The sequence below is a fragment of the Lepisosteus platostomus genome, chromosome 6 (assembly GCF_059453375.1).
Source record: "Lepisosteus platostomus isolate fLepPlt1 chromosome 6, fLepPlt1.hap1, whole genome shotgun sequence".
In the NCBI taxonomy this organism is placed as follows: domain Eukaryota; kingdom Metazoa; phylum Chordata; class Actinopteri; order Semionotiformes; family Lepisosteidae; genus Lepisosteus; species Lepisosteus platostomus.
In genome coordinates, this window is record NC_142616.1 from 66,307,343 (window position 1) to 66,327,507 (window position 20,165).

At 49.1% G+C, this 20,165-nt stretch overlaps 1 protein-coding gene across 2 annotated transcripts in view; it reads left to right on the forward strand.

Annotated features, from left to right (window-relative positions):
- Window positions 1–20,165, forward strand: part of cacna2d2a (calcium voltage-gated channel auxiliary subunit alpha2delta 2a) — a 252,799-nt gene that overhangs the window by 105,851 nt on the left and 126,783 nt on the right. For both annotated transcript variants that reach the window (XM_088637016.1, XM_088637018.1), the window contains exon 4: window positions 9,995–10,054. In XM_088637016.1, coding sequence (XP_088493142.1) covers window positions 9,995–10,054 — 60 coding nt within the window. The remainder of the gene's footprint in view (window positions 1–9,994; window positions 10,055–20,165) is intronic.

Below are 20,165 nucleotides of genomic sequence, written 5' to 3' on the forward strand. Positions count from 1 at the left end.
CTACACTGTAGGATAAATTAAAATAAAATGTGCATTTGAATAAGCCTGTGCCGCACTTACTGGGTGATGAACAGCAGAAATGGGAAAGCACACCTTGAGATGGAGCGGAGCCCGGCTGATGCCCTGGGGCTGTGGCAGTGGACGGAGAAGTCAGTAATTACTGCTGGCGGCCCAGAGCCCCTTCCTCCAGCGCCACACGTCCGGCCTCATCGAGGGGCGGAGGCAAGCGGGACTCTGCCCTTGATGAACGGCTTTTCCCAACGCCTCCCTGTGCCTGACGCTCCCTGGGCCTGACCCGTTTCTGGTGCGGTTGGGACTGGAGGGGTTGCAGGGAGCCGCGACCCGTCTGCGTGATCAATGGGCTCATAGGGGACGGGTTATTCCCAGTGCGCCCCCTGGTGGCCAGGCAGGTGGCTGTGCTGTTGCCCCTGTGGACGGCACAAAGGAGCTGCCTTTATCTGCGCTGCCAGAGTCCCGAGTTCGCCTCATCGCCTGCTGCTTGGTCAGCACCAGTATTATCAGAGGCCCTTATTCTGGGTGACTTCCACGGGGAGGAAAAACACAGACGAATACAAGTAACAGAACCGCCCCAGGAGCAGTGGTGCAGTCGTGCTGTTTAACTGTACAATACAGGTCCTGCTCCCAGCTCCGGTGGGTTTTTATCATGGGGGGTGTAGACGAAGAATATCATCGACAGACATAAATGGAGCAATCCATAAGATATCGCGTTTGAGAAAATAGTCATCTGGTTTGAAATCCACCCCCCTCCCCCATGTATGTAAACACATTTCCCAGTTGTGAAAAGCACACCACTGACTTCTTCCCTGCACACATTTCTTCAGCCACACAGAACTGCGAGGCGCTTCCGAGCGGGACTCTGGAACAAGCTGGGCACCTGTGTTGTTGCCGTTTCAGGAGGGCAGTACCTTGTGCCCTGTGCCCCCAGTCTTCCAACTTCTCGGGGAACTGGTGCTGCTCGGTTTTTGGTCACTCCCGACGGCGACTGCGCAAAGCAAATTAAAAGTTACTCCCGTCTCTCTCGTTTTTCTGCGTGCCGAGACACGTTTTATGTGTATTTTTTTTTTTGCCTGCAAATTATCATAAGTAAATTAGAACTGCTTCAAATCATCCTGTTTTGTTTGTTTGTTTGTTTGTTTGTTTGTTTGTTTTAGCGCATATAATATATTCCGCAGTGTTTGTTTTTAATAAGAAAACAGATGTGGCCCGCGGGAAATTGAAAAACAAAAAAAACTGGAAAAATATAAGCAATCAAAAGTGACACCTGAAATAACTACACAATTACTGTACGGTTCGCTGTGTGCAGGGTCCAGCAGGAGAGGGTAGTTTGTGTAACGCTGCAGTGTACAAGAAGGCAGTAGGGGGCAGTATAACCAACTGGAGCTGCCTGGCCAGCAGCCTCCCCACCACCATCAAGATTAATTGGCGAGATTAGATGGGTTTTCTTTCCATATCTTTCAACGGTTGCCAGCGCAGAGGATGGAAATCATTTCGGTCAGTGGTTGGTCTGAAATCATCATGACATTTCTTAAGTAGTGATCCGTTTTGTTTTGTTTTGTTTTTTTCTTTTAAATTCCCAAGTCAGACCGCCAAGTACGGCCACAACACATGGCGCTCAGCAGTATGGCGAAGAATTAGAGAGCCGCACAAAACCTTCAGCTAAAGCTCTTTTATCGCCTATAAGCCGAATTCAGTAATGCGTCAAGTCTTTTTTTTTTTTTTAGAACACATGTTCACATCCGTTTTTATGAAATGAAGTGACAGTAATAAAGCCTGATTCCTTCGGACGGATGTGGAGGCAGTTTGAAACCAAGTTTCGCCGCAGGGCAGCAGAGCATCCCAGAGGGCTGGGCTGGGCTGGGCTGGTCAGGTCACCTTGTAGTTTGGGGTGTGCCAACTGGTGGAGAGGTGCGGGGATACTTCTGGCAGTGGGTGTGTCAGTGCGTGTGGAGGTTGTGGACGTTAGTGGCCGTTGGTTGCGTCAGTGGGGCGTGGAGGAGGGGTGTTGGAAGGGTCTCTGTAGCCCTGGAGCTGGGCCACCCCTTCTGGGTCCTGGAGACACTCTGCAGGTGTGAATCGAGATCATCTGACGACTGGTTCAATAATGACTCCCTGCTTTATACTGTTCTTGCTGCTGCTTTAGAGAGACATCGAGACACAGAGAAGCTGTCCTCTAGAACCAGGACTGGACACCCCTGACCTAGGAAACTGTGCATCTACAGTATGTCACTGTTAATAATTGATCAAATATTTCAGTTAGAAAGCATTTCTAAATGCCTTCTGCAAACCCCGGTCTGAAGTGTTACCTTGTCATTGAGCTGATTGAATGCTGATGTTGATTAATCAGTCAGTTAATGACTATTTAAATGATTATGAAAGCGCAAATAAGCTCCAGGGTATCTTTACCTAGACTTGAAAACTGTGCTACTGGATGTCTAGTCTTAGCGGGCAAACTCTGAGTTTGTACCTGCGTCACATGCCTGCCGACATCAGTAAGAACGAATTCCACTCGTCGGTTTCGGATCATAAAACGTTGGCGGGGCTGCAGACTGGGGAGGCCCCTGCACACCTTGAGCTTCGCCAGACATGCTGGGGTTCCTCCCCCATTCTGCAGGAGCCCCCCGTCTCTCTTCAGCAATTGGCTGAGACAGCACTGACTGCACTTGCTGCATACTGAAGACCCATACAGCCTTCCTTCTCTCGGCACTGCGGAAGACACAAACCAGAGCTGCTGCATCCATTTGGCTTCCTTATTTGACGAGTTCATTTTCATACCTCGGGAAGCCTGCAACAGGCTGCGGCTGTGGGCCGGCAACTGGATCTGTGCGTGCCTGCAGGAAGCTCCCAAGCTGCAGAGCGGTGCTGAACAGCGTTTAGACAGGGAAGAGGAGCTGTTAACATTTCAGTAGGAGGGGATTAAGTGAAACAAAGAGAGAGATTATCTTCCCGGGCTGCAGCAGCAGCACCGCGCGAGCCTTCGGGTGCCACGCAGGGCAGGGCGCCATGACAGGACAGGACTGCGGTTCGAAAGGCCAGGCCTAGACTCCTCCTCCTGGTGCTTTTGAGAGTCCGCTCCAAGCGGCAAATATTCACATTTCATAACATAGGCACACAAACGCAAACTGCCACGATCACCTTGCAAACATCAAACATCAAGCTCATCCTTAATTTAGAGCTTTCCCACTTTGCTTCAGCTCACTGGTGCATTGTCTCCCAGACCAGACAGATAAAGGCCTGGATCGTCCTTCTGGCAATGGCACCCCTTTTAAAGCATTCGAGTAGGATTAACAGGATCACCACTGATGTTCATGCAGCGCGACTTACAATCAATTACACGTGCACCTTGTAGAAAGGCTTTCTTTTTTGGTCTCAAAGGAACCTGGGGGTGTTTCAGCTTTCCTAAATGAGAGGAGTCTGACAGGTGAAGAGTGCAGTGAGTGAGATCTACAGCCCATTTCGGTTTACACTGTCAGCATTTTGTTTCCTTACAGATTGTTTAGGAATGTCAAGAATGAGCAGCTTCTAAAGGATAGAATACCCAGCCCGTGGATGATCTGATAAGTTACTGTATCTGCTGTAAAATCAATTTTAAACTCAGTGATATCCAGTGGAAGCACAAAGCACTGAGGTAACATGTTCAGAAGGAGGGAGCCTCCTACCCAGCTGCTGTATTCTGTGCAAGTTGGTCTATTGAGCTCTTTATTACAATTACGGATTCAGAGGCTGCAGTAGTAATCAGTTTAATGGAGGCGATTAAATGCCATTAAGGTTTCGTGCACAGCTTCTCGTTTCCTCTTCTGCTTTGTATACGTCCATGTAACTTGGCCGGCCGATTTCGGACGGTTTTTGCTTTTCCCCTCTGCCGGCCAGGAGGGAGAGTCGCAGGAAGCGCTGTGCTGGCGGTTTCCTAGATCCGCGCACCTGAGGCTCGCCCGAGGTCCAATCGCCCGCGCCCTCGGAAAGATCCCATCGTTTTTTTTAGGACCCCCCAGATCGTGGAGTTATTTTTTGTGGATGCAGTGTTACTGCACCACTCCAGGTCTGTAGGGGTTTGAGGGATGGATTTATTGATCACTTGATCGAGCTTGGCTGCAGTTAGGACTTGCCCAGTTCCAGCCCCCTGGTGCAGGTATTAGACTGAAAGTATGTGTGTGTGTGTGTGTGTGTGTGTGTGTGCTTTGCTTTAATTCTTCTATGGATAAAGAACTAAATTCCGCAACCGTGATCGTTTGAAGATTTTTCCACAGGCCAGAACTCCCTTATCAGTGGCAGCTCATTGCTGTTTTGCGTCTTCAATTCCCCAAAAATCATTCCCTCCCCCCCCCCTTCAGTATCACCAAGCCCCCCCCAGGTGCGACTCTTTTTCTCTTTAATATGGGGGTGCTGAGGAGAGAAGTGTTTGAGATTCTGGGCCCAAACATCTTTCCACCTGTCATTGTCTGCCGGTTCTGACTCAGTAGTTTTCTTATTCTCTTTAATCCCACTCTGGTATAAGCGAGAGAATGGAGAGCTTAAAGCAGATTTCTGAAGCTCACTTGAGGAGTCTTTTTCTGAATTCTGAGTGGACTTGGTGTGGAGGCAGGAGGGGGGGGTCCAAGTGTCCCCCCCTCCCCTGCAGGGCTAAGGAAGAGATGCAGAGTGAAGCGTTTTGCACACTCATCAGAGGACAAGAGGACAGAAGGAGAAACCGCGTTGTGAAAAGAGCTGAAAACAATCGAAACGTTTCAGCATCATGGTGACTTGAGACTAAGGAGGAAGCAGTCCTCTTTAATTACGGGAAGGAATATCAAAATGGCAGATCTATGTTTTGTGGACATACAGTCAAGGACATTACTTGTAACATGCGGCTATTCTCCCTTTTTCCAGAGTTAGCTATTCCACTCTTTGGAGTCCAAATATGAGCAAAAGAGAGCTTTTTCATTCACTGCTCATCCTGACTTCATACACTGTATATCCGAAAAGCAGAATTAGAAATCTGTTGAGATGGTGGTACCTTTCTTTCCATATTGTGGAACGGGGGGAGGTAATAGTTCTCTATTATGTTATGTCTGCATAACAATCGATCAGCCAATCGATCAACTGTTGGCGGGTCTGTCTGAACACGTGTGCATGCACAGGCGCTCAGTCTGTGGTGTATGGTGACGTTCATTTCAGCTGTGCTCTTTCTGGTGAGCTCCGGGGTTAGTAAAGAGCTGCTGGGCATTTCTACTGAGCACTCTCTGCCCGTCTTCCTGGAGTGATCCTGATGGGCTCCTGGGCACTTTTGGACAGGTGCATGTTCACCCCCTTCCTCTAAAAGGCTGAGTCTGCCTTGGCCGGTTAAAAAAAAAAGTGACCAGGAGTCTTCTCACTCCTACAGGAAACAGACTGCAGACTGAGCTTTGACTTCATAGCGCCAGGCTTGGAGCTGGGAGGGACAGCTCGCGATCCATAATCCAAGCAATGCAGTGTTCTGCTGCAATTAGGCTGGTCATATAGAGAACACACAGGCCGTCGTTTTCTATGCTAGGTTCTGGACATGTAGCTTAGAGTTTGCAGGATCGAATCCCAAGGGAGACACAGCTTTTGTTCCTTAAAGCAAGGTATTTCACCCGCACTGTTCCGGAAAAAATACCCAGCTGGACACAGATGTTGGTCACATTGGATAAAAGCATCAGCCAAATAAATTAGTAAGTAAATTGCAAATGTATCTAGTACAGCAGTTCCATGTGCCACTTTCAGCGTCCCTGTATTCTAATGGAGAAAGAGGCTGTATGCATCAGGAGAGCTCCAGAGGATAAAGATCTCTTTCCTTCCTCCATCGCTGGTCCTTCCCGGGATCCGGGATAATCCCACTGAGCTGTGACGGGACGCTTGGAATGATGCTGTCATTGCTAAGTCTTCCTGTGATTTAATTTATTTCTCTCGTTGAATAGCAGTTTGATCCCCGGTAAATCTCCCTCAGCTCTTTGCTGTTTCTTTCCCTCGCTTGATTAGAAAGCCTGACTTCAGCTCCTTCCCTCGTCATCTAATTACAGGGATCAATAGCCTCCACCTGCTAACTGGACTGGCAGAGAGCAGAGCCAGGCCTTCTCTCTGTCCACCTCTTCTGAGCTGTAAATATTCTAACAGCTTCCACTCTGTAATTAGCCCTCTGCAGGACAGATTTCATTACCAGTCATAAATGTGCATTTAACAAAATCCTGGCACTGTTTAATCTACTGGTATATTTCAGAGAGGTCTAGGGGTTACAGAAAGTGAGGGACAAATTGCAATGGGTCAAAACACTTGCTCTTGGAGGTACTGTATCTCCCCCCTCCTTTTGTCCCCTCAACCAAAATGAACATGCTGATGCACGATCATAACACGGCTCTAAAAACAGCGTCCCTAAAACATTTTACCAACTCGGCTAATTGGAACAATTTCAGGCCATTAAGCAATTTAACAAACAGCATCTTTGCTCCTAGTGACAGACGTCAGTTTGTTTCGGCGGATATCGAAGATAATGGCTTGACTCAGTTGGGGGAAAAAAAATGGTAGAAATTAGTGCTGGCAGATCTCGACATGCGTATCATTTTGTGACTCTGTGATACAAGAAGCAAGGTTATGAATTATGGAGCTGCACAAGCACTCTGGGAGTGACCTTTGGAATTATTAAAGATTAATTGCTACTTCGCTGCTTCACTGGCTTATGTGCTGAGTCTGGGGTGGAACTGTGTGCTGGCTTTGAAGAGAGCCTGTGAAAACTACAGTACAAAAAATCGATACCTGAGCCGTTGCTAGGCTGTACAGTATGTTGCGTGTTCTTGTAGCACCTAACACTGCACCACAAATCCATCTTCCAGCCCGTGTGAGTCCCTGAAGGGGACGTGTGAATTGTGCCAAAGTCTGGGCTCCGCAAACTGGAGTTCTTAGTTTTCAGCATGCTCAGTTCACAGCTTTTTCCCAAAGCTTACACTCACAGTGTTTTGGTGCCAATTTTCACATCTTAGCAGCTCTGACCTGTGCCTGTGTGGATAATCGTAAATGCTTGGATCCTGGGGACGGAGAAATCACAGGTTGGGAAGTTGTGCTCCCATTCTACAGCAGTTTGAGCCAGCTCGGGTTTTGCCGGGATCGGGCCCTTGCATGTAAGCTGAAAGACCTGATCCGGGCGCGTCATCCCCTGTGATGTTATTGTGAATGAATGTCCTCAGATGAACTGGCAGCGCTGGAGGAATGTGATACATACCCATGACTCTTTCACTTTTACTGCCTCAGTGCCATGTGTGTGAGCCAGCAGGTCACAGACCCAGCCCCGGATCAATCTTGCTCTGCAAGCAGAGGGAGGCCTGTTCCCAGTCCTGTACTAGTCTTGTCCTCCAAAGCCAGCGCAGGGGTTTCCTGCCTGGGTTTCTCAGATGGCCCCTAGTCTTCAATGTTTTGTCAGCTGCCAGAGTGCTCCCAGATAGCCGACCATATGTCTTTCACTCTCTTGTCCAACAAACAGTTTGCACTAGCCTCCAGCCAGCTTTGCATGTGTGATGTGTGAGCAAAGCATTGCAGATCTTGGAGAGCTGAGCTCTGGTGTGCTCTGTGTTGATTATTAAGTGCTGTGGCTCTGGGATGCTGACAGTGAGAAATGTGCAGGAAATGGCAACGACAAGAGAGGGACAGTTTTTGATTGGAGGCGTGACAACAGATTTGAAATCACTCGCATGCGTTTTTAGGATTATAGGGTTTATTTGTCTGATGTGCAGTGAGAGCCTTATCTCACCCTTGCTTTGCAAAAGTATAAGGAAAACTGAACTGTACAGCAGACAAATTTGCATGTATTGCATTTTCCCAAAGATCACATCACTCTAGGCGGGCAAAATAGGAACAATTCGCAGTTATGTTAAAAAAGACAAATTGTGTATTATCTCAATGAACAGGTCTTTGATTGTGTTATAGGTAACAGGAAAACCAAAAGGGACGATGCAGGTCTTGGAAAGTGGCAATAGGTTATGACTGAGAACAGAAGGCAGTTCCTTACACAAAGGACTGTGGGAGTATGTAACAACCTACCCTTCCATGTATTGCAAAGAAAGCAGTACAATGGGCAAGCAACCATAATGCTGTATGACACTTGTGAAAAAATTCTGCTGCCGTGTTCTTATTATATTGTCATACATAAAGTAACTGCTTTCTTTTGTATAGAAAAAATGTTGTATGCAAAAAGGTGTGCATGGGAGGCACTTTACACAAAGGGTTGTGGGAGTCTGGATCAAGCCATCAACCCAGGTTGTTGAAGTCGATGCCCTGGTTTCTTTCACCAAACAGCTTAGACTGCTCAGCTACTAGCTGTCAAATACAACAGATGGGGCGACTGGTCCCCTGTTGTTTGTGACCCGGCTTGTACTCCAGCGTGCTATAGGAGGACAGGTGACACTAAATAAGCCTTGCGATGAGTGATAGAGGGTTGCGTGAGAGAGAATGAGGACCTGACACCTGGTCGCACCGCAAAACGGCACTTAAGAAAAGCAAGGCTGACACTCATCAGCAAACACCCATCGTGTGTAAAAGCAGCGAGTCGGAAAAACGATTACAAATATTGATAAATGCGTCTTTTATCCCGAAAGAGGGCGCGGGGACGTTAACCAGAATTGGAAGGCAGCGACAGGGGAAGAGGAATGGCTGTCTCATAAAATATGACCCCCGTCTCGCACAGCGGGCCCCAGTCACAAGTGGCTCCTCTCGGCAATAAATTACAAAAGTAGTCGCCGCTTCCCACCAATGTGAAAAGTCTTTATCTTAAAACAAAGGCGAGATGGCTCTCCAGGCTGGGCGCACTGTGCCAGTGTTGGCACCTGGGGGCCTGCGAGAGGGGGCAGCGTTAGGGGGTACACCCCTCCGCCCCTCCGCGGACTCACAGGGAAAAGAGGGAGGACTTTACTCCGAAGGTCAGTTGATCTGTGGAGTGTCGCTGATGTGTCTTTCCTTTGCTGGTGTTTCCATCAGGCTCAGAGTCTGTGTGCCATTCAGATCGCAGATACTGCATGAAGTCATCACTTCAGATACCTTCTTTCATTTTATTTGACTTCTGTCCTACTGGATGTTTGCTCTGCTAGTCTGTCCTGTTGGTTCTGCACTGACCGCTGGGGAGCGAGGGGGGTGAATCACAGCCATCAGCACCTTGAGCAATCCTCTACATTATTTTAACTCACAAAAGAGTCTTGGCAGGGAGAGGTACTGCAGGTGACAAGGCTTTTAGCAACTTCAGTAGGTTTTCTGTGCAGAAATGGGAATGCTACTACAAGCACAAAAATATTCATCAGATGTTTGAAATTGTAAATGCATTTCATTCAAGGGGATTTTGTTGAGCTCACATTCACATTACTTTTAGATGAAATACAGTAGCACTTGCACCATCATAGATAAACTATTTGCACACCCAGCTACAGTGTTCAAAAGCACAGTCCTACTCAGCCTGCAAGGAGCTGTTTTTTTTTTTCAGTAAAAAAAAGGCATTCGATTGTAAACACTTCACAGCCATGAGCACACTTGAGAGCCAGGGGACCTTAGACCCATGAATGCATTTTACTTTTCACACATTATCAGAACAATTCCTAAATTTCCCAGTGTGTACTCTGCTGCAATTAAAGCAGTCGCTCTCGTGCTGGAAAGATTGAGTTGGCCTATTCTTACAGCCAGACATAAAATCAATTGGTCTAAAGTAGTGTACAAATGTGTTAACAGCCTATGGCGCAGTGCTTGACAAGGTTTCTTAAGCCAGTTAATACTAGTTAATGGGAAGAGAGGTAAGCATGCAGAGAAGCATGATAGAATGAGAACCCAGAAGAGAGCGAAGTGGGAGGTCAGGCCAGATTGAAAGAGGCAAAGAACGAGCCGCGCATAGGCGGCGGTGAACCGTGGCAGGTACTGTAAATGTGTCCAGCGGTGTCTGTGTGGCCCTGCCGCCGCTCCGGTCCGTCTGGCCCGAGCTCCCTCTCTGATGCGTCTACGTCTCTTTCCGCAGAGGCTGACCAGGGAGGCCGAGAAGCTGCAGAAGGAAAACCCCTGGAAGGACAACATCAAGGTAAGACACCTGACTCCGCCTCCTGGGGTTAAGGGGAGGGGGGTGTCAAGCCAGGTGCTCCGGGGCCTCGCTGAGAGCCGCTGCAGGTGGAGCAGTGCTCCTGGGCCTCGCTGAGAGCCGCTGCAGGTGGAGCAGTGCTCCTGGGCCTCGCCGAGAGCCGCTGCAGGTGGAGCAGTGTGCTGGGCCTCGCTGAGAGCCGCTGCAGGTGGAGCAGTGCTCCGGGTCCTTGCTGAGAGCCGCTGCAGGTGGAGCAGTGCTCCAGGATCTCAATGAGAACCGCTGCAGGTGGAGTGGTGCTCCGAGGTCAAGCTGGCTGAAAGAAAGGTCACTTCCTGCAGGAAAAGGGCTGTTTCTGCTTGCTGGGTATCACCCACCATGCTGGTACAGCACAGCGGTGGCGTCCAGCAGCTTTACGGCAGTGCTTGTAGTGGATTTTAAACATTTCTAAAAAAATAGGTGGGGGACATATACAATAGTCAACTGGATGTTTTTTTCCCCACTCAAACACAATTCCGAACACTTCCACGTGTTTAACTGAACGGTCCATGTGGAAGCGCTGAAAAAAAGGCTTCCCTTCACTCCTTCGAGCCCGCCCCGGAGGGTTAAGGCGGATGTGACGCGGAAGGTGCCGTGGGCGCGGCGCGTTGGCCCTCTGGTCACATGGAAACGGGACGGCCCCTCGGGTGCAGCCCTTGTCGGTGGCCGTCTCCCGGTTCCGGAATGATCCCTCTGCCTGCAGCTTCTCTCGGTGCAGCGGCTGTCGGGCTGATATTTAAACATGCAGGCGGCCTCCTTCTGCTGTGCCTTGCCATCACACAGTTATGCGGAGCTTGTGTTATGTCAAGAGGCATTTGAAACGCAATGTAATTAATAGTATTGGAAGCAGCAGCATTTATGTTTTCTAATGTCTCAGTGTATTTCTGGCCATTAATAATAATGGGCTAATATTGGCCCTGATTGGATTTTGTCCTGTATCGGTTGGTCTTTATTTAAAATGCTGGCTCCTTTACATACCCGTGCAGTCTTTGAGTAAAACTGAGGGCTTGGGGAAATGGTTAGGACTGGTTCACGGAGATTCCAGTGGCTTCAGCCTTTCAGGCGATACTGTCAGAGAAGATTGCTAAAATGCCATCGGCATTGGTTCTGCCGTTAATGTGAAACATTGATCTACAACGCAGTGCAGACACCTCCCTGTGGTGTCTCCAGGCTGTTTATTAATCCATAAGTATGCTTCCTAAGAGCTGTGTGTTCCCCTGTGAGGTGGGAGCCTCAGGGGTCCATTGTGCTGCCATTTATCCTGGTTTTCTGATGTCCAGGGCCTGTCTCACAAGTGCCTGGTTTTATCTGTACGTTGAAAGGTTAAAGGTCTGATTTCTGAATCATTTAAAAAGCTCCCACTCGTTTGAGATGGAGGGTTAAGCTTCGCTAATGGGAAAAATAAAAGATAAAACCCACAGGTGGCACAGAGTTACAATTCCTGATTTACGCGATGTACAAGATTTCAAGCTTCTAACACATGAAACGATAATTGAAGTCCACGACTTTGTATTTTCAGGGCGGGACAGTTACAGTTGTAGGTTTTGACTCCATGTAGCTGAAGCAAAGATATTCATTATTTTCACCTATTAAATATGTCTTCCGCTCCTCCTTAATATCAATGAACAGTAATTGATAGAAGCTAGTAAGTTAATTCATTTTCAAATATAAGTAATCTAGGTAGAGCCCCTGTTTCTGCACTTGGCATTCTCTACACCATCTTAAAAGAAGTTGATGCATCTATAAAAATGTGACTTTTAGCATATGGATATACGACAATCCTGAGGTGTCCTGATAATGCCACCACTTTTGGCGCGGACACTGAATTCCGAGTGTAGTGTTTCTCGAAAGATTCCTCAGGGGTCCCGAAGATCTGTGCTCCACAGCACCGCTCTCCTGCTCAGCCACGTGTCTGCTGTACCCTGGCTGGGATCGTGGTCTGCCTCACCTCGCCTTGCGCCGTTGGGCTCTCACTCTGTTTTAAGAAACAGAAGAAACGTTCTGGGCAGGAGGGGACCACGCGGCCCAATCTGAATCACGTGGTCGCTGGCATGCTCCAGCTCTGAGGAGCTCAACCAGCTGCTTCCTGGAAGAAACCAGGGTCCCGTCGTTGCCAGCATGCCTGGGTAGCTTGTCCGAGACTCCCATAACACTCTGTGTAAATACGCGCCTCCCGTTGTCATGCACTTCCATGTAATATCCACACACCTTCACTGTCGATCCTGAGGTCTACTAGCCTGACAAGCAGTGTTACAGTGTTAGAGCCAGTTGTAGATTCCAATGTGACTTGTGTCTTCTGGGCTGGGGCCTCAAGCTGTAGCAATTGCCTTGGGATTGATCTTCCACGGTTCTTTCCTTCATCCCCTTCGTACTCGCCTTATCCTCCCTCCTTCCCAGCCGTGGAAATGCAGCTGTTTTAAACCTTTCCCATCGGGGCATGCACCTGACGGCCTGCCGGTCCTTCGCGTTTCCCTCACATCCCAGATCGGGATGCAGCTGGGCAGACCAGGCTAGCGCTGCTGTTTTTTCCCACCTTTTAATAAAGCAGCCGAGTCTCGCAGCAGAGCAGAGCTGTAGGAGTGATTAATACTGCAGTGATGCAACACCCATTATCTGTGTCTTTCAGGCCACGGCTCGTCAAATAACCCAAGCTTGCGCCAGCACTCAGTATAGAGTACAGGCGAAGACTTGTTTCAGTCAGGTTATTCGAGACATTGGCATTTGGCTTCAGCACCAGGGACAGCGCTGTAGTGATATTTAAGTGGGGGGAAAGATTTCGTTTCTGTGGTGGACACTAAGTGATATCAATTCTTTTTGCTTCTGGCTTGAGTTGTACGAGCACCAGCTTTTCCAGCCTTGCAGTTTATTAACACCACTAACAAGCTGCTGATGTATGAATCGGCAGCGCACCGGCTGTACGTTTCACTCTGCACCTGAATATGTAGCCTGCTAAACCTGCAGATATGATCTCATGGGGTTTGTGTTGTTACAGGGAAGCGTTTTCATCATGTCGTTGCTGGATCTCAGGTGTTTGCAGCACAGTGTTCACTGGCAGTGTTCTTGTCCATCGTTGTTGGGTATTTCATTGGGATGTGTTGCTCACTGTGCTGTGGAGTAGTCGGATTTCTTCTCCTGTTTAGGAGATCTGATGGCACCGGCTAACTTTTCCTCCTTTTAGTTTGTGCACGTCTGAATTAGACTTTCCATGGAACCTGCACTGTACTGGAGCAGTCCTGGATGTGCATCATTACAGAACTGCCGGACACACTAGGGGAACTCTGAAATTCACTGGTCTGCCCTTCTTGTCTGTGTGGAGCTGTCCAGCAGTGTGCCTGAGAACGCCGGGGCTGCTCTGATCAGGGATTGAATACACTTAACAAAGTGCCGATGTGCTCTCTTTCTGTGCGTTGACCTGAATGCCTCTCATATTCTCTGTATATTGTTTTATACAGAAATATTTATTAGGCGGACTCATATGACAGCTGTTATGAGTTGGGCCCTCGGTCTTGTTTGTTTTTGGCCAACTAACGCAAAAGACCTTCGTTGCAGTTCTGAGTCATTTCACCCTGAGCCCAGAGTTAGCTCTCCCCTTCCCTCTGGGAATGAAATGCCTCCGCTCTACGGGTCTCTTGAGCCAGGCCTTCAACCATCATCCCTGTGCAGTCATTTCTTGTCCTTCCTGGTCTGGGGGGGTCAGAGAACAAGCTGTCTCAGAGGAAGGCTGCGCTGTACCTTTTCGTCTCCATTTTTCCCCCTTTTTTGACTATTTCCCCCCACCGGTCTCCCTCTCCCCTGCAAGCTTCTGTGCGTCCCTCCGCCACAGTCCCTCTCTCTCCTCCGGCAGCGGGCACGTCTGCTGCCCGTTTCCAGTCGAGCTGTGCTCCCAGGCTGCCCGGCTGTCTGCGTGCGTGGGCGGGAGACGGGGGGATCTTCGAGCTCAGGCGAGCCAGGGTCTTGCCATCGTCTTGCCATGCCCACAGTGGGCACACTTTCACCTTCGGGCCCGACACTGCGCTGGACAGCCAGCGCCTCCTGCTGTGCAGGTGGACAAGCTCCATCGAGACAATTTAGATCTGCAGAACAGTGTCCCTCAGCCCCAGTATACGGGCACACCCAGCTGTGCAGTATTATTCATCCAGCTGTTTTGAAAGCTCTACTGCTTAACATTGTACATAATCCCTTCATGTGCTTCTTTAGCATTACAAATCACAGCGAAGGGCAGAATAGATGCTGGCTGGATCAAACTACTAGGCCTTTGTGAGGAGTGGCAGAAGCCATTTCTTTTCAATAAAGGTTAAAATAATCCCCTAATACGTACGGACCACTGTAGCGTGTAACAATCGCTGTGAAATCAGGAGCTTACTATTAAACTTCTCCAGGCAGTGCATCTCAACCTTTGAAAAATATTCCCGCAGACGCCTCCTGGAGTCTCCCTGCGCAAAGAAAGTTCCCATTATGCTTGTGCACACAATATGTAGCGCAGGGCACAGGCTCTGAGATGATCAGAGCCGACAAATTCCATCGATCGCTTCTTTCAGCCATGTGCTAACGTTCCACTTAATTTAATTAGAGGGAAAGTGTGGAGCAGCATGGCCGCCTGGAACTGGAGAATATCCGATCAGATCTAGGAGGAGATGAGACAATCAAGTCTTCTGCAAGAGGCATAGTGGGAAGACTATGTTAAAGAGAACGCCATAGGTCCAGGGTCAGTTAGCTTGACTATAGACTGTAGAGGTCTAGAGGTTCTGAGAGAAGAAAACACAGCTGAGCCTGGGAGACGTACAGTAAAGAGGTGCAGAGCACATACAGCAAATACAGAACTTGCCTTTTCCTGTGCAGAGAGCAAGGCAGTCTGTCCTACAGTAGGTGGCTAAGGTTCTGCACTCCTTGTATTTTGTCTCTTTACTCTTGGGCAGCCCCACTATGTGAATGGATAGTAGTCTTGCTGAGGAAGTTAACCTGCAGTGGGCTAGCATGACCTCCAGGAGGAAACCTGTTCTCTGAGTAAGGCTACAGTCACTGACACAACCTCCAGTGATCCAAGTGAGATTGTGAAGGACTTGGACCTTAATCCTAAGTGTTGCATTTGCAAATCAGTTCCTGCTATCCTTTCGTGTGAATTTCTTTTAATTGCACAGAGCTGTCACGAAATTTCCACGGCTGAGATATTTGCAAAGGCAAAGATTTCTCCAGCGTGAAACAAGTCCTGTATAAACTGTCTGAAGTTACCTCTCCAGAATTAGTTTACTTCTCCCGTTAAGGACAAAACAAAGCACAGCTATTACACTAGATCCACGAGAATTAGCAACACTGGAGTAATTTGCTTATGTACTGTAGGTCCTCTTGGTATCTGGTCATAGATCTGCACCACACAGCCCTCCTGAGCCCTGTGCCATGAGCCTCAGAGACAGGAATACTGATAGAAACTGAAGCAATGCCTTTGCCAAGCATGTCTAAAGCACAGGGGTGCTAATTTGAATAACTTTTTAAATGCCGCTGCCAGTGGTTCTGAAAACCACCTAGAGACAGGCTGGTGTGGGGGGTAGAGTTCTCCTATAGACCCTCACAGGCCATTCGGGAATGAAGAGACCTAGAGATCTGTAGAAAACGGCAGGGCTAGAGACAGTACGTGTTCTGGGAAGAAAAGCAATCAATAAGAGGTAGCATCTAGGGGTGAATTCATTCATTTTGTCAGCTATATAAAGCTTTAATCAAGTACCTTGACAGTACTTGGTGACCTGCATTAACATATTGTCTATCCTGGGAGCCTCTGGAGTCACTTTGTGCTCATAAATTCCTCATTTAACTCTCTTAAAGTAATTTATTGGCGTTCTCGCAGGTCCTCAGCAGGTGTCGGATCTACAGCAGCGGTGGGCTGTGTGGACCGGGTTTTGGGTCCCGCCCTCCCACAGACGTCCCGGGCCTGCCTGACTGGTGTACCGATGAGACGGGCTTTTAGTTCTAGCGCGGCGAGCCCAGTTAACTTGCCATCGGTTCTGGTGCTCTGGCTCCCAGGAATCGGTCACGTCCGGCGAGCTGCCATGCTACACTAAACACAAATGGATTTTCGAGCCCCTGGGATATTTGTAAAATAAAGGTTTTAGGAGATTTTTAAACCAACAATTATGCGGCAGCTTTCCTGGGGAGGTCACTTCTGTTCACAGTCTCTTAAGCAGTTAAAGCTGCTGCCTGAAGAGCCACACTTGGGGTCTCTCCCGGGCACCAGGGCACATGTGGCCCCGCGGTACATCGGCACCCAAATTGCAGGTCTGAAATGGGCCAGATCCTGCGGGGTTTAGAGCTCTGACACCCGCTAAAGACTTGGAAAATGAAGGCTAACAGCATTTCCTAACTGCTGCTTCCAGTTCAGGGTCGTGGGGGAGCCAGAGCATATCCCAGCAAGCAACGGGCACAAGGCGGGGTGCCCCCTGGACATGACAGGGCACACACAGATGCACACACTCACGCCAGGGCCAGTTTTCCCAGAAGCCAGCTCACCCACCAGCCTGTCTTTTGGACTGTGGGTTAGTGGATCCCACATGAATGCAGGGAGAGCATCCAAACTCCAGGCAGATGGCAGCTCAGGAAATGAACCCAGGCGCTATATAAAATAAGGTTGTTATTATTATTAATATTGTTGTTGTTGTGCATACAGTATGCAATGGATATAAAGGAGTTAGGGTGGTATTTTTAACCTCGTTCAAATAATGTTACCAAAATTTCTTTGAAAATTACTTCTTTGCTAAATTGCTCATAAGACACTTTAAAAAAAGGCTTGACGTGTTAGTCCTGAATATATATTTAAAAAGTTTTTAAAAAACTCCATAAGCTAATTAATGTTATGATCTGTTGACCAGCTGTTCAGACCCTGATCCTGGGGAAATAAAGCTCATCAGCAACACCCTGGAAATATGGACGACTTTAGTAATTGCGCGTTTTCTAATGCCACAGTGTTTTTCAGCAGGGGCTTGCATTTCGAAACCCGCGTTTTCTTACGTATCTGGCGTTCTTGAGACTCGAGAAAAACCTACGGGTGCCTCTTCAAGAGGGAGCTTTGAAATGTGTGCTTCCAACGGGCAGAGTGGTGCCGCGTTAAAGTAGTGTCCATGAATCAGTCATTAATGGCAGAGACTTCTTAATACGCTGTGGTAACAATGGTAAAGTGTGGGTAGTGTTACAGACTGGTGTCAGCCCTTTGTGTTAAGTTAGGGTATGTGCAAAAGATTAATTCCTAATGCAAGAAATCGTACATGGCTCATCAGGTGATCTTAATCTTCATCTTATTAAACCCCCAAAACCCCAAAACAGCCTCCATCCAGCACTTGTCACGACTATAGTCCCCCCTCCTTAAGGGTGCTCCAGCCCTTTCACTAAAGACTTCATTCCATGCACCTGCGCCCTATTCCCTGCCCACCTTATAAGCCAGGCGCTGACGCTCTTCCGGGCTCTGCTTTGATTTCCATATCGTGCGAGTCCGGGACCAGGAAGCGCCTGGTCCCGTTAAGGTTTTAACCTCGGTTCCCGTTCCTGTTCCCCGTCCGCCGGTTCCGACCCGGCCTTCGTGGTTTTTAATTCTTGTTCTGATGGATCTCCTGGTTTTGGACTTACCCTTGCGTTTTGGATTTTCCCTAAGGATTACTCTTGGATTGTTCGCCTTGGCCACACCTCCCCCGTGCACCAGCGCACCTTGGACACGCCCCCCTGTCTTCTGCCCCGTATTCCTGCATGACGTTTCCCCAGTGTTTCCCCACTCCGTCGAACTGTGTCGTCCGCATAGGGTCCGGAAAGAACTGTTCGTTACAGCACTAGGTAATGGAAGAATGACATCAGTGGCATGCATATCGATTTTCTCCTGAGGTGGCAGCTCCTCACCCCAGTCAGCAGGGGGAGAGCTCGCTAGGGTCACCACTACCGGCAGGAGCAGGTACGGCTGTTTGTTGCCTTCCTGCAGTTCTGTCCCCCTGCGGCGTGCGTCCGTGATCCGCCATGAAAACAGAACGAGCCCCGACGTTAATGCGGCATGAATGATGTATCGGCATCGATTTCATTCGCTTCGATGAGTACAGGTAATGAAACGCGGCGGGGAGTCCCGTGGAAACAGCTAAAACTTGAAAGGGGGTCTGCAGAAGAGGAGGGGCGGGCGGCGACGAAGACCCCTTTGAGCAGCCGCAGTCGACGTTTTCAAAACTGAGCGCATCGGCCACACTTGATCTTTTTTTCTGGGGTTTTGTTTTGTTTTTTGCGTTTGTTTTTCTGGCTCTGGCTCTGTCTGGGCCGGCAATTTAATGAGATGATGAGTCAGCGCCCATTTTTTTGGGGGGTGGGGGGGGGGGGGAGGATACTTAAACCGGCACAAAGCATCGTAAAAAATGAGAGACGCGAGTATTTAGAGGCGATATAGACCTTTGCTGATCTCTTGATCTTTTAAGGAGCAGAGACGGGGGGTGGCGTCTGAGGAGCTAGGGGACACCACCAGCACGTGCCAACCCGGCAGGACTTTATTTGAACTAAATTGGCTTAATTGCTCCCGACAAGCAGAAAATAACGCGGCCCCTATTTCTAATGTGATTGTGTATGAAGCAGAGCATTCTTTTTTTTCCCCCTTCCCTGTGTACAGTTTTCGGGAAATAAAACTTTCCATTTTCTTTTATTTCACGTTTGTTTCGTTTTTAAACGGGCTGTTCCCTGTGACTTCAGATTTAGCACGAACGTGAATGTGACACTGCACCGGAAAGGGTCGTCCAGAGTGACACGTTTTCTGCAAGCGAGTTTGTTTTTTTTTTTAGCGTTTTCTTGCTGTTGTACGACATAACAACTTACACGTTGTTGTTTTCTTGCGCTTGCTTCCTAAATGTTTCAGAGTAGCCCAGTGCCTGACCTACTGTAAAGCGCGTCTGCTTTTTTTTAAAACGCCGCGGTACTGAGGTGCGTTAAACGGGCCTCCTTACTGTCCGAGGCGGCCTGGAGATGAATAATACCCGACCCAGGGGAACGCTCCTGTCTCCTTGGACCGTTTAATGCCCAAACCACCACTTCCTCCCCTTCCCCATTACTTCTCTGTCGTCAGGTTATTTCGCTCTTTTCCAATCTGCCGGAATTCTTCAAGGCTCGTTAACTTCAGAAGCAGGAAATGGTCCGTCTCCGCGCACAGTCTGTGCCTGTTTGTTGTTGGTTGTTGATGTTGGGGTTTTTTTTTTTCTTGCTGTTTGATGTCAGGATGGGTAACTGAAGGTGAAGGAAGAGGAAGGGGAGAAGGTATTCCTGCCCTCCCAAGCCACCCCACCCCCACCTTCAAACAGTCTGCACCCCCCGCCTGCCTGACCTGCTCACCCCCCAGCAGAGTGGGGGAGCTCATCACTGATTCCCGTGTAAACGAACAGATTAAGAAACCGTCGCACGTAGCCGCATTTTCTAGCTCTTTCAGTAGGGGGAGGCTGCTTCTAGTAACGGTGATAAACCGCATGAACGTCTTGGTAGTCTGGTCAAGCAGACGACAGAGGGATCAGGCTCGGTGTCGAACTGTGGTGTTTCCTTCCCACCTCACCCGCCAGGCTCAACGGAAAACTCCCCCCCCCCCCCCCCCCCCCGTTTATGCGCGACTAAGGGGGGTATCCGTGTTCCTGCGCTTGCTGCCTCTTCCACCCCCTCGGAGCCCCGTGAAACATTACAAGCGGGAGCACGCGTGTGGGGGTTCCTGCGCCCCCCCTGGGCCGGGATGTAGCTCTCGCTCTGTGGCAGCTCAGCTCGGTCTGCGCACAGCGGGGGGAGGAACCTGGGGGTGCGTTCGGCTGGGGGACGGAGGCGTCACGAATCGCGCCCGGGCGTGTAGGCGCTCCCACATTCCCAACGAGCTCTTCTCTCCCCGAACGTTCGGGCTCCAGTCTTCTCAGCGCTATTTAAACCCTCGCTAGTCTTCCTTTCCTCGCTCGCGATTGAGGTCTCCTCCCTGAGCTGCGTATCCGTGCGTTTCCCAACCCGCAAAACTAGTGATTAGACTCCCGGCATTTCGACTCAACGCTTCGCTTCGACAACGTCCTCGTCTCTCGATTTGGTACTTCCAATCTCCCGAGGCCCT